We start from the raw sequence: 12985 nt of genomic DNA, 5'->3' as shown, positions 1-12985 counted from the left end.
GACTGGGATGCTTCATTGGATAATGTACTGTCCTCTGTATCAGGCTAATCTCACCGAGTGTTGAAAAGCTCTGGGATGGGCCAGACTACCTCCTGTCAAAGGTCGTTCATATGATTTGTCTCTCTCATACACAGTGTTATCTGAATGTATCTCAGGAAGACCTGCCTACCTGGAAACCTTGTTTTTTACTTTAAGGAGGGGTTACTTGTTTATATTATTGTGAATATTATTGCAATTGCTTTTGAATTAATGAGAACAAAACACAAACATTTGATTTTATGGACAGAAATTTTCTCATTGTCTAGACACCATCAAACTGAAAAGGGTAGCTTTCATGGTTCAGGTGGTAACCATCTCAAGAGTAAAATCTGGCAAGTTAACAACTAAATGAAAGAAATTAGGTATCAGGCCAAATCCTCATCTTCATTTGATACGATTTACAGAGTTTTGAGGTGTCTATTACCCTCACTTATTTGCAAGGAAAAAAAATGTGAACCTGTAGTGATATACCTCAAAACCTGAAAGTCTTACCCAACCATAGCCTGGGACACGCTCATATAGCTGTTCGTAACTACACTGCCTGCAGCGGATAAACTACTTTGGAAATTACATGTCACTGTTGTCTCTGACAATGCCTACGTAACAGAGATTAAAACCTGTTTACTGTACAGTCCTGAACAGACCAAAATTCCACTACCAGCCACTAAGCTTTCATGTTTCATCAGAAATTAATGACTCTGACTTCTCAAGAAGCTTCATCTCCCATCAATACAGCTGTGATTCCCTGATCAGCTGATAAGAATGCTGGGTTTCTTCCTGCTGCCCAAAACATGTTCATAGATCTTTTAATGATGCCCTACAGTGACATGTATCACCTCTTCAGGAACTGTAATTTAAAAATGCAAATGAGACAAATGCACAAAGGCAAGAAATTAATCAAGTAACCCTGCTTAATATCAGTTGAGTCTCAGCCATTGACTCTTTTATTATAACAATAATTAATGCGATCATCTACATTGCTTTAAGTAATGGTAAACAGTGTTGTTATACATACAGCTTAACGACTCTCCATGAAACCAAACACCACGCTGTACTACACCTGCCCCACTTAGTAAAAAAGCTGATAGCGCCTGCAAATTAGAAAGTGGGAGGTACCCAGGGCACCAAAATGCTACTGATTGCATCTAGACCAAGTAGCTGAACATCAGTTCACATACCAGCATCACAATAACCGGACCCATTGAAATGACCTTTGGGAATTCAGTTTTAGCATGTAATGACCTTTCTTCAGCCTGCAAACCCAAAAGTGTAAGAAAGGATATGATATACACCTGGGTTACACCCTATTGTAGGGTTGGGCTGTAGCAGAGTTTATAGTCAGAAACCCTTCATGTATGCTAGATGAGAAGCAGTCACAATGGAAAATCCTAGAATACATAAATAGCAAACAAACAACTTCAAAAATATCAATGAAAGGTGTCCATTTATAAATCTAGAGTGCAATACTCTTGAGCAAAATGTTGCCATACTGGTTACCTATTTCCTAACAATACTACTTTGCTCTCTCTCTAATACCCTCCTTCACCGCTAATATGCCTATGGTTTCATTTTCAAGGGATGCAAGGTTAACTTTTGCCACCTACCTTCTACTTCTCTGCAGTAGTTACATTTATTGTCTGTTAGGTGTATGCCTACACAGAATGCAATCACACACTATCAGAAAGATGACTACTATTCAAGGTAGACAGAACCCAACCAATCCTATTTTCTAAAATGAGTTTTAATAATCAGATTGTAGCTAGCTTGAAAAGGACACCAATGAGTAAAGCAGCCTTTAAAGAAAGCCCATACATATTGTCTCACCGGATTTCAGCAGAAATCAAATGACTGATGTGTGCAATAAGCACGTCTGCCTAGTACAAACATGGAAAACAGCTGAATATGGATAAACCCTCATATTAAATACATGGTTTAGTAGTTTGTAATAGAAATTATTATAGCAAGAGGTGCAGTTTAGCCTTTTCAGACAGCATTTCAGAAGGACAAATAAAAATACACAAATCAAACCCAATGAAGTTTATCCTCCTTGGTCATTCAGAGCTGGAAGCTCATATAGCTGCATGAGAGCAGCCAGCCACAAGATCAACACAGCAGCTGCTGCCGAAAGCCCAGCGGAGGCTCAGAGGTACCTCCTACCTTGTGTTAAGCAACTCCAACATTTCTTTCATGTACTCCACAGAGAACTGCCCCCCATCCCTCCAAATTAAAAGAAAAGCTGTCACCAGTGCACGGCAGTCTGCATGGGCGAGGGTGTTTTTCTCTTGCCATGCCTTGGTGAATTAGAAGAGATAAACAGACACACAGAGCAACATTTCTGATCGCACCCTGCTACTGCAATTACTGTTCACCATGACACTAATGCACCTTGAGGAGATGGTACTGACACTACATGGGAAAGCTGGAAGAGGGGGACGCTAACCGTATAGCACAACAAGCCAAGTTCTCCTGGGCCACCACTGCAAAAGTTAGAGCAGTTTTCAGCTTAAAGGCAAAACACTATTGTTCTGAGCTAAACTGCCTGCCATTAAACACTGACTCTCAGAAGATAATCTGAAAAAAATTAAACAATCCCAGACCACTTTGATTCCTGCTTTTCCCATCTCTCCCCTTACCCAAAGGTCCTTGAACTCTCCAGGACAATGGAATAACACAAATTCTGATTTTGGTGATACCCTGCAGCCATCATGAAGGATGAGAAAATTTGTTAGTGGGCTGTAAAAGAACAGTATAAAAATCAGATCTGCTGCAGGGGGAACTTTCTGGAAAAAAGCAGCTGGAGTGGTTCTTGGTACTTTGATGACTTTTAGAGGGAAGTTAGAAGAAAATGGGAGTGATTCATAATGGTGCAAATACAAACTGGGGGATGTTTTTCAGCCTCTGAACCTTTCAGAGTCATGCATCACCAATTTTTACTATCTTTCCTATTTCAGCATTTTTTTTTCTCTATGTCCTTAATTTATATGATTTCTTCTTAAATAACCTATACCAACATCTACTATAAATAATAAGCTAAGGTCACTGTTGCAACTACATGTTACCACTTTTACTTAACCATTAAACAACAATGAAGTCATTTAATATTGACAGCTTATTATGCAACTTCAAATAACCATAACTTTAAATGAAGAGTGAAAATTGCTCAACTTGTCAGAAGTAGATGCCTCATTAGAACTAATAAAATGCTATGTTGTTTAAATAATAAAGAACAGTCAAGAACAAGCATTTTAATTAAAATGAAAAGCTTCTGTTATAAGAAAAACCAATTAGAAATTTTTCATACTTATACAAAATTTCAAATCAAATATTTTACAGTTATTACTAGTATCTTTATAAACAGCCATGTTTCAGCAAATGAGCTCAAAGAGAATTTGAGACTAGTGCTTTCACAGACAGTTTATTTTATCACTTGTTCCTATGGGTTCTTTCTGCTTTCTCTGATGCAGTCCCTATTGAAGACAGGACACAGGACTTCCTGGACCAACAATCTGATCACGTACAAAAGTGTACACAGCATGTTCCTACCTTCTTTTATTAGTACCAAATAATGGTCCCAAGTAATTTAGCTTCATTTTTGTGAACATCCAAACTGCTAAAGACAGAAAGATTGAAATTTGGAATTAATCTATTTTAGCAAAATGTACGGCAGCAATTTGTAGGTGTGTAAATTGGAAATGGGAAGAATAAAAGTAGCATTACTCCTTTTTCTTACAGAGGTGTCTCATATCTCAAAGACACAGGCAGATGAGGAACATTACATTGTGCCAGGTTGCAGCTTCCTCATTCATTTAAAAAACTTAAGCTTTCGCTAATTTGTAAGAATTTAAATTAGGCATAAGGATCCCCTAGCAAATTAAGATACACAAGCATGTGTAGAGCTCTACATCACATAGCAGAATTATTCCCTACAGGCTAAGTGCAGGAGTTGGAAAATGGAAATGAAAATTCTTGACAGCCTTCATGTGCTTAGTCTCGTTTTCTACACTTACCTGGATTGCAGAAATCATGTTTTCTACCAGATTTTTAAAATGCATACATATTAAGCTCTTTACTAGCTTCTTCATATGAATGAGAACCAAAGTTTGGATCCTCATGTGGGGTAAAATAGTAAGGTCTAATGAGTATGCAATACAAAATCGACTTTAATAATATCTTCTTGGATAAAATATTACTGAACACTCCGAAAAGACTTCAAACATCCCATTATTACCGTTTTGACCTGAGGCAAAACAAAGCACTGAAAATACATCAAGGGTTCTGTTCAAGACTAAACGGGTTATGCTTGTACTATGCAATTTGTATAAGTTAGGCAATGATGAATACACCCAGTTCAAAAATAAAATAAAATAAATTGGTAGGTTATTCAGTATCACTTTTATCAAAGCTTCACCCCATGTGGCAGTGCACATAGAATTACTTTGTCTGTTTTGTACACATATATGAAGACCTAAGTTTACAAACAAAAATAGACATTATGCATGCTTTGCTAAAATCAGTGTCACTTTCAATAGTGTCACTATCAATGAGCATTTGGTCTCAACCCCCAAAGACACAAAACTAGCCAGAAAAGAGGACTCCCCTTTTGGACATTACTTGCTCCTGAAAAGGTAAACAGCAGGATTTTATAGGAAAAAGAAAAAAAGAAACCCTGCCTAAACGTGTTCCTTCTTTATGCAGTGAGAAATAAGGCTATCTTAAACTCTTGACATTTGGGTGATACTGCTAATGAGGAAACTCAGTTAAACTAAATGCAAACTGACTTCAGCACTCACACATCTTTTGAACTGTTTACCTGAACCCATCCAGACACTTCTGTCCCTTATATATAGTTACCTTTTCAGTTCTTGATATTCAAAAGTACTCTAGCTGAAATAGGGAAATAAGAAAAGCAACTGCAACAGGACTTCAGGTCTGACCAACAACAGTATCAGAAATATCATGCAACCTCTTGATCAAAGGCGGCTGTGGAGTCAGAGTGCAGTTCAATTAACAGGCAACTGTTTGAAGATCTAGCTGTATTAAAAGGATGTTCCATGTGCAATTACTATTTGTCCTGAACCTTTTAAACCACTCACTTGAAGAGCAGAAATACAAAGGAGACAAACAGGGTAATGCGTTATAATTAAATAGCAAGTCAATACTCGCCTGCTTTTGCATTTGGTTAGCCTGAACTTACACATCTTCTATCCCTTTTTGACATACAGAGCTGTATTCTGGTTAATTTTTAAACAAATTGCTGCCACAGTGCTAGTACTATAAAGAAAAAAATCTTCACACTGTTTCATTCCATTTTATCACATCACTTTTCTGAAATATTTTTGGTATGCCTTTAAGTGCAGAGCATCATAGAGATACCTGAGTTAGCTTGAAATAGATTATGCTTGCATAATTAGACTGTTTTCAGCAGCTAAACTAGAGTTTATCAGGAGATAATTTAAGCTATTTTTCACCATGGTAAATAAGCCTGCACTGAATGCTAGATCTGACTGCCCTAGTGCTCAAGCTGGCTCGTTTAAAGCTGGTTTATGTACGTGTGCTGTACAGACATAACCTCTTTTATGAATGCAGCATATTCACCGATATTCTCTTTTTAGAGAAGTAGCTTAATTTTTATTATACCCTCTCTATTATTTATTAACAGAACCATTAAAAGCAAAGAGTTAGCTATTAAATGGTCTGCCAGGCAGTCTGTACTAGAGCATGGATTAACTTCTTTTATCTTACAGATGTGCTTCTGTTAATAAAATCCAAAGCTGCTAAAAAATAAAAAAAGCCTCCACCAGAGAGGCACATCTGAAGTCATAATAAGCGTGCAATTTGGGCATTCAAAATGACATCATGACAGCTGGCATGCCTTCTAAGTATTGAAAGTGCTTTAAAAATAAAGCAGTGGTAACGCAGTTTGGCAAATTGCTTCAATTGGCTTCCTACCATCCGAAAGTCAACATTAACAGCAGCTTGGTTTGATTTTTTCATCTGCATTTTGTAAAGTAGATTAGACAGTGAAAAGATTCAGGATTTTTTTTTTTTAATTTCTGCCCCAGTCTTTCACAAGAGTTTGCAACAATGCACCCAAATTACTTCGTAAACCCAGTGCACATTCCAAACGTGCTAATTGAAATATGATTTTTTCCACTGCTTGTTCAAAATGTGTTATTATGCCTTACATATTTCCCTTGCAGAAAATTTTAACCTTGATAAAAGCACTGCCTCTCGCTTTCTCCTAATTTTGTTTCACTACTTCTGGAAATTTTTGCCTTAACGATTCCTTCAAATGAAAAACCACGAACACGTTAAGATGTGTCTTACCTAAAGACTGGTAAAGCTCAGTCATCTTGGGATGATCCCAGCAGGTTGTCTGCGTCTCATGGCTACAATACAAAACATGAAAGTTAGTAAAATAAAATTTCTTTCTCCATCCCACAGTCAGTGATCCAGGCTGCACATCCAAGCATGGTGCCAGGCCACCACATGCAGCCTGAACTGCTCTGGCAGGGGGTCTCAGCAGCAGGCATGTCTTCCTTCAACATGAGGCATTAACTTAGAGCACTTTCTTTAGGCACGGGCTCAAGAAACAAAATTAAAAGTAGTGCTAATATTAAAAAGACAGCTAGTATCCAGATATGCCATATATATTTTGAGGAATTCGTAAGCACACAGATCAATTCTTAAAAACTCATTTCTTTCATACAGATCCTTCTCCAGTTCCTCCAGACTAGAGGAGAGACATTTCAAAGGGCTTCATTCTTAAAGCATTTATGGAAATTCTGACCAGATACTAAGACCCATGGCATTTTTGACCTGCCTTCCCCTATGTGCTCTTTCCACGTGGCAAGAGCTACCCAATGCAGCAGATGCAATCCCTCCTTTCAGTCCAAACACCTGCACTAAAATCCCCATGCCACAGCCCACCGACCCACCACTAGCTTACACCACTTTTCGGGCCGGTGCACTGCACACCCCATATTGATGGTCTCTTTTAGCAAAGACTGTTGCTGCTCCTCTTGTTCCCTGGGGCTGTCAGGCCTTTTCCCTTGCCCTGGAGGTCCCTGTGCAGTGTCAGGCAGCAGAGCTGTTGGGAAGCCAGGGAAATGCTAAAGGGGGTTACGAAACGCTGCGGTATGACTAGAATGTAAATCGGACAGTCTCTGCATTGAGGCTAGCAGTCTTCAGCTTTGCAACACAACATGTTGCCAAAAGACATGCAGTATAAGAAGGACAATAAAATAAAGTGTTAGCAGGTGTAGTAGCAACTCGTGTCTCCTAAGGTTACACACTTTACAATATTCTTAATCGCAGCATAGCTAACATGATCACGTTTTCATTAATGTAGAACACTTGAAAGAAAATTCTCCTTAGCTATCCTGTAGCCAATAAAGTCCCGTTCATACAGAATTCAGCTGCATTAAAAGATGACCATAAGTATTCATAAAAAATAATTTCAGGAAAGTGTATGGAGCGCACAGTTGCTAGCAATCACATTTGCAATTTCTGTACTTAAAAAGCAGACATCCTGGTTCCAACATGCACGCATCATTTGGGAGAAAATATGCAGGAGAGCAGGATCTGATCCACAGCGCCGTGGAGCTCCTAGAGCACACGCCTTCCAGCTCCAAGACTAAACCACAACCCAGCCAGCAGGTTGAACACACCTGTACACCCAGCTGTGCACTGCAAGACTGATAGGATGAGGTTATTTTAGAGAACAAATGTTCCTTGCGTTCTCTTTTTGAGACAGCGATGTTCCCCAGTACACCTTTACCATTTATAGGATAAGAAGGTGTAGAATTTTCAGTGAACCACTTCAAAACCACCCCTACTCATTGAAAAAAGAAAATCGTGACATGTTTTCTTAGTATGATCTAATTTTGGTCTTAAAAGACAGGCTATTTATTTGATCCACATGGACACTTTACTGGCCTGGTAACCTTTATATATTCAGTAGCTTGCTATATATAATATTTCCAGATTTTGCTCTGTAACTGCAAACAAGAAGGAAAGGGATCACAAGCACTAAGCATAAGGAAAAAATGCTGCCACAGTGCTGCCCTAGTTGAGCACAGGCTTTTAAACAAGCCCTGTCTCATCAACCTCAGCATCCCCTCCCCTTCCTAATTCCTGTGGTGGCTGAAGGCAGTGAAAGAGGGAGGACACCAGAAGAGCAAAAGCAGTCTTGTTCTTTGCTCTGGTAAAAAAATGAGTCCTGCAAAGGCAGGCAGCTGCAATCACATTCAGAAATCTCAGCCTGGTCTATTTGTTTTAAATGCAGAAACTGGGTAGATCTGAGCTACCTGCACCTCAGCTCCTGCATTTCCTGCCATGCTTGGGATGGGCAGGTTCTGCAGAAAAAACGCAGCACCAGCAGTTTCTACCATACCCAGGTATAAAGTGCATTTCTGAAGAAAAATAGAAATAGTTTCATTTATACATCGAGTCTCAAAAAAACGTGACTACCTGAAGCCTCTGCTTATACAACAAAGGAAATGAAGAAGGGAGCATAAGAACCCTCTAGACAGTCACTATTCAGGGGAACGGACTGCAGATCCAAATAAACGTTCAAACGCACAGACCCGGGACCACAGTTCGTTTGCACCCAAAGTCAGTCCCAGATCAACAGTTCCCCAGGCATCACCCTAGCCACCCTGGCTTGCTTCCCCACAGGCAGGTAGTCCCAGAAGTAGGGGCTATTTGAATAGCAACTGCACCACAGTTTGTATGCCAAATCATGTAGTAAAAATGAGAAAAAAAACCTTACGCACACAGTTACAAGAAACCTCTGAAAATAATCTGCCTGACTTTCCCTATGAAATTAAGTTTGGCAGCCCCAGACTGTTCTACAGATAAGCTAGACCACTTCAGACTCCATAGCTGTTAACTTGGTAGCCTTCAAAGGCACCTACTCCCCATTAAAATATTTAAAAGCCATCAGGTATCTGGCAAAAGTGTATCTGTACAGGATTATGGAATGCTCTGCCTGTGCTGGATAGAAGAACAAAAGGATCATCTTAAGATGCGGGGAACTACTACAGTTAATTGCTAATCAACATCATACGGATGAGTAGTTTACCGATTTTTTTATTTTCATTTATGGTAAGGCCTAATCATGTATCAGTGAATTTATTGTGTATGGTTTAAGATTACAGCATTTACTAATCTTTCTGAAAATACATAATTGTGTTTCCTAAGATCTTGTAAATAAAATTTCCATTGCCAAAGAAACATTGGACTCCAACTGTTACTGGTATTAAAAATACCTGAAAACCCCAAACCACTACTCAGCGTGCTTTTCTTTCATAGTACGATATTAATTCTCTTGGAGATTGTAAGGAATGATTTTATTTGCTTCATCTGCAAGTGACAAAGAATGAACTTGCAGGGTAGGTGCATTACCCCTTTTTCACCCCCTTTCCTTTATAAATAAACTTACTTGCAACTTAAAGATCCCCTTCTTTAGGCTATCAAAGTCAAGTCAGTAGAGACCCTAACTCTTGCCCCTGCCACCTTGCCAGCAGTGACTACCTGTGGGGCAGAGTGCCCTGCAGCCGCCTGCTACGGCCACCCTCAGCAATTCAGCAGCAATCACTCAGCCTTGCACCCTGTACCAGACCCAGCAGCGGACCAGCAAGCCACCAGTACACCTCCACACTCCTGCAAGAACAAGCAAGGGTTTTAAAGGGGACTGAACCTTGGTCGCTGTGATTTCTGCAGAGGTTGAGTGCCTGTACCAAGCCAGGGCAGATTCTGCTGGTACTTTACATGCAGAACACAGGAAGGCTGCAGCTATTTTGCTCCAGCTAAAAGGCATTTGCCTCTCAACTGAACGTTGTCAGCTCAGAAAATTATCAACAATTCCGCACACCAGGGCAGCTCCAGGAAAGGTTAGATTCCATCGAGGCTATTCTTCATAAGCCTCTTTGCCATTTTCAAAGGCCATTTAATTGTGAGCTTTGGGGCTGGACCGGTGGGGGAGGATTTGTGTGTATGCCCTTATTGTGAACACCGTCTGAAGTGAAATGCCAGCTCAGCAGTTTCAGGCAGCCTCAACCACACTTGGGAATGCTGTAGCATCCTTAATAGATCTGCAGCAAAACGTTTGCCAGAGTTTCAAACTCCGGTGAACAAGGCCCTTTACAGTTTGCAAGTCAGAAAGACATGAAAAGTGTAGTGTAAGTCCTCTTGACTAGCAGCAAGCAGGGTGAGAACATGTGCAGAAACAAGTACTAAAGATGCTTTTCCAATGAACCACCAAAATAAAAAGACATCAACGCACACAGCCAGTACTTTTGCAATATTGCTCAGAGGATACATTTTTCAATTTGGCTCTACGTTTAGGTCAACTAAATTGATTACTAGCTTTTAGATCACGGACATTCTGCAACAAATAAAAATACAAGTGGGCTCACATAGCATATTTTCCTCTTTCTCACCTGACTTAAGCTGCAAAGGTAGAAAGGAAATTAAAACCACGCCTGAAAAGGAGAAGAGCAGCAACGGATAATGGTGACACCTAGGCACTGGTGTGACTGGCACGCTAAATACACAGATAATTCAGTGAGATGAAAGCATACTCTTCACTTAATACATCCTTTGGGAACCGCAGGACCACTTAATTAAAGGATGATTATATTATATTAGCAAGGATAATTTTTATGTGGGGAATTCTGTCACACACTATGCCTGCGTGAACTCCTCTGTTCCTGCCAACAGCAAAGATTTGTCTCTCATCGCTGTCAGCAGAGCCAATAACACACAGGATTGAAAACCTGAAATCAAGAGATGATATCCTAGCTGACAGACTAGGTGAATTACAGTTCCCTTGTTATAACTTGATCAGTTTGGACACAATACAGTTATTTTATCTTCCTTCCTTTTATATTACTTCTGAGCAACGCCAGCAGCAGGAGTGGAGAGCAATGCTCCCCCCTCCCCCAAATTCCTGCACAAATCCCCCCACACACACCCCGCCACACAGAAACATTCACAAGCCTTTTAACTGCTTTTGATTGCACTACTCCCCCCCTCCCCCCCCCCCCTTTTTTTTAATATATATGTAGGATTCAGTCTCATGTGCATTCACTGCTCAGCTCCACTGCTCAGCTTCAGAGCCTAGAATTTTAGGTTGCAACTGCAACTAAACTCTGACATCCCTCCTAATTGGTGACACCAGAGCCAGTTCTGCAGCGCTTCTCTCCCCTCCCCCTTCATTAGAAAATACAACGTGAACTAGATGTGCATACATGTACATAGAATAAGAAATTCTATCAGGTAGCAATAAATAAATGGTTAACATACATTTATGAAAGAGCCAAAATTAAAGTAGTATTGTCAAAAGCACTGGATCGATCCATTTTCAAACACCACAATTTACAATACTTCTCACCTTTTGGCTTTAAGGTGAATGAAATGTTATTCCAGCCACCTTATGACTGTTGTCAAAAAGCCAAAATAAACATGGCAGAGTTGTGTGGATTTTACTAAACTAGCCTAAATGCAATTGAAATTGCATGAATAGACACTACCACTCATTTAAAAAATGTTTTCAATAGCAGATGACAGCGATTGCAAGGAAGACTTAATATTTGTCTTTTCACATCGTTTCATTAATTCCTTAGATAAAACAAGTTACTGCTATGGAAAGTATTCGCAATGTAAAAACGTGGCGCTCCTTTGGGCTTTACAAAGGACTACTGTTTTCATCTGTAAATCTAGAGACTACTGATCTGTGCAGAGATTATTTCTGTTTAAGCCAAGGATCAGTGTCTTTTCAGCAGGAATTTGACTTTAGGGTGTTTTATTGGTTTTCGCAAGATTTATCAGACTGCTGAAAGCAAGCACCGATACATATTACAGTTTCTTGCCGATACTGGAAATTAATAGTAGGAGAAGGGCAAATATCAGCTGCCAAGTACTGAATAGTAACTCTTTTTTTCTCCCCTTGATGTTAAACATTTATTTTGTACGCTCTGTCACGGGCAAAGACTCCTGCTCAGTGGCTAAAGCTGGGTGAGCCTGCCCCACCAGCTGTTACTCTCCACTAAAGTATTTGCTTTTCAAAGCCTATCCTCACCACTTCTGCCAAAGCAATTTCACTGCAGGGTCTTGTCACATCCAGGCTCAAACAGCAATGGCCTCAAACAATCCCTCAGTGCTAAAGGGTCAAAGACCCTACGCATAACCATATGTCTTGTTTCCTCAGCTCCGGACACGCACGCCTGCCAAAACCACTTCTCAGCCCAGCTTCAGCTTAAGGCGAGGACCGGGGATGCTGCTGGTGTCCCGGGCTGCAAGGTGTTTTACAATAGCTCAATATAACCTACCGCGTAACAGCAAGAAATACGGCAGTTAAATAGCCTGGAGGGAATCCCCTCCCGGCCTCTTCTACGTGCTGACTTGAAAGATTATTTCTAAGCGTGAAATTACCGGGAAAAGCAATACACCCCTCAGCACGCCTGTTTCCAGGAGTTCTGTTAAAGTTCACGCCTCAGCCGAGTTACAGCACACGCCGTGTGCTCCGCCGGTAACGTTCTACAGCACCGCGCTGCCCCTCCGAACCCGAGCCAGCTCCCGCCCCCGCCGCGTCCCCCGCACCGCCACCACCTCCCGCCTCCACCTCGGGGCTCACCCCGCCGCCCCACGGCCGCACAGGTACCCCCGCGCGTGGCGCGCTCCCGCATCGCCATGTCCTACGTGTTCCAGCCAGGCACAGCCAGCCCGAAACCAGGGACTCGGGAGAGGGGAAAGGCGCTGAATTAAACGCCGTTTCAAGAAATCGGGCAGCAAGTGGACCCGTTTAGCGCGATAACCGAGAGGCACAGCCGCTGCCCCCTACGGTGTGTAAAGACGGACGGACGGACAGCCCCGCCACGCCGCTCTCCGCCTTCGCAGGGGCGCGGGATCCCTACGGGCGCTCGGCTGGAACACCTGCGGG

At 41.2% G+C, this 12985-nt stretch overlaps 1 protein-coding gene across 20 annotated transcripts in view; it reads right to left on the bottom strand.

The window, feature by feature from the left end:
- DMD (dystrophin) overlaps window positions 1-12985 on the bottom strand; it is a 1162157-nt gene that overhangs the window by 70579 nt on the left and 1078593 nt on the right. For all 20 annotated transcript variants that reach the window (XM_055701082.1, XM_055701084.1, XM_055701085.1 and 17 more), the window contains one exon: window positions 6367-6428. In XM_055701082.1, the coding sequence (XP_055557057.1) occupies window positions 6367-6428 (62 nt within the window). The remainder of the gene's footprint in view (window positions 1-6366; window positions 6429-12985) is intronic.

The sequence above is a fragment of the Falco cherrug genome, chromosome 2, assembly GCF_023634085.1.
Source record: "Falco cherrug isolate bFalChe1 chromosome 2, bFalChe1.pri, whole genome shotgun sequence".
Lineage (NCBI taxonomy): Eukaryota > Metazoa > Chordata > Aves > Falconiformes > Falconidae > Falco > Falco cherrug.
Note: the sequence above shows the minus strand (reverse complement) of the source record. Positions and strands in the feature narration are given on the sequence as shown.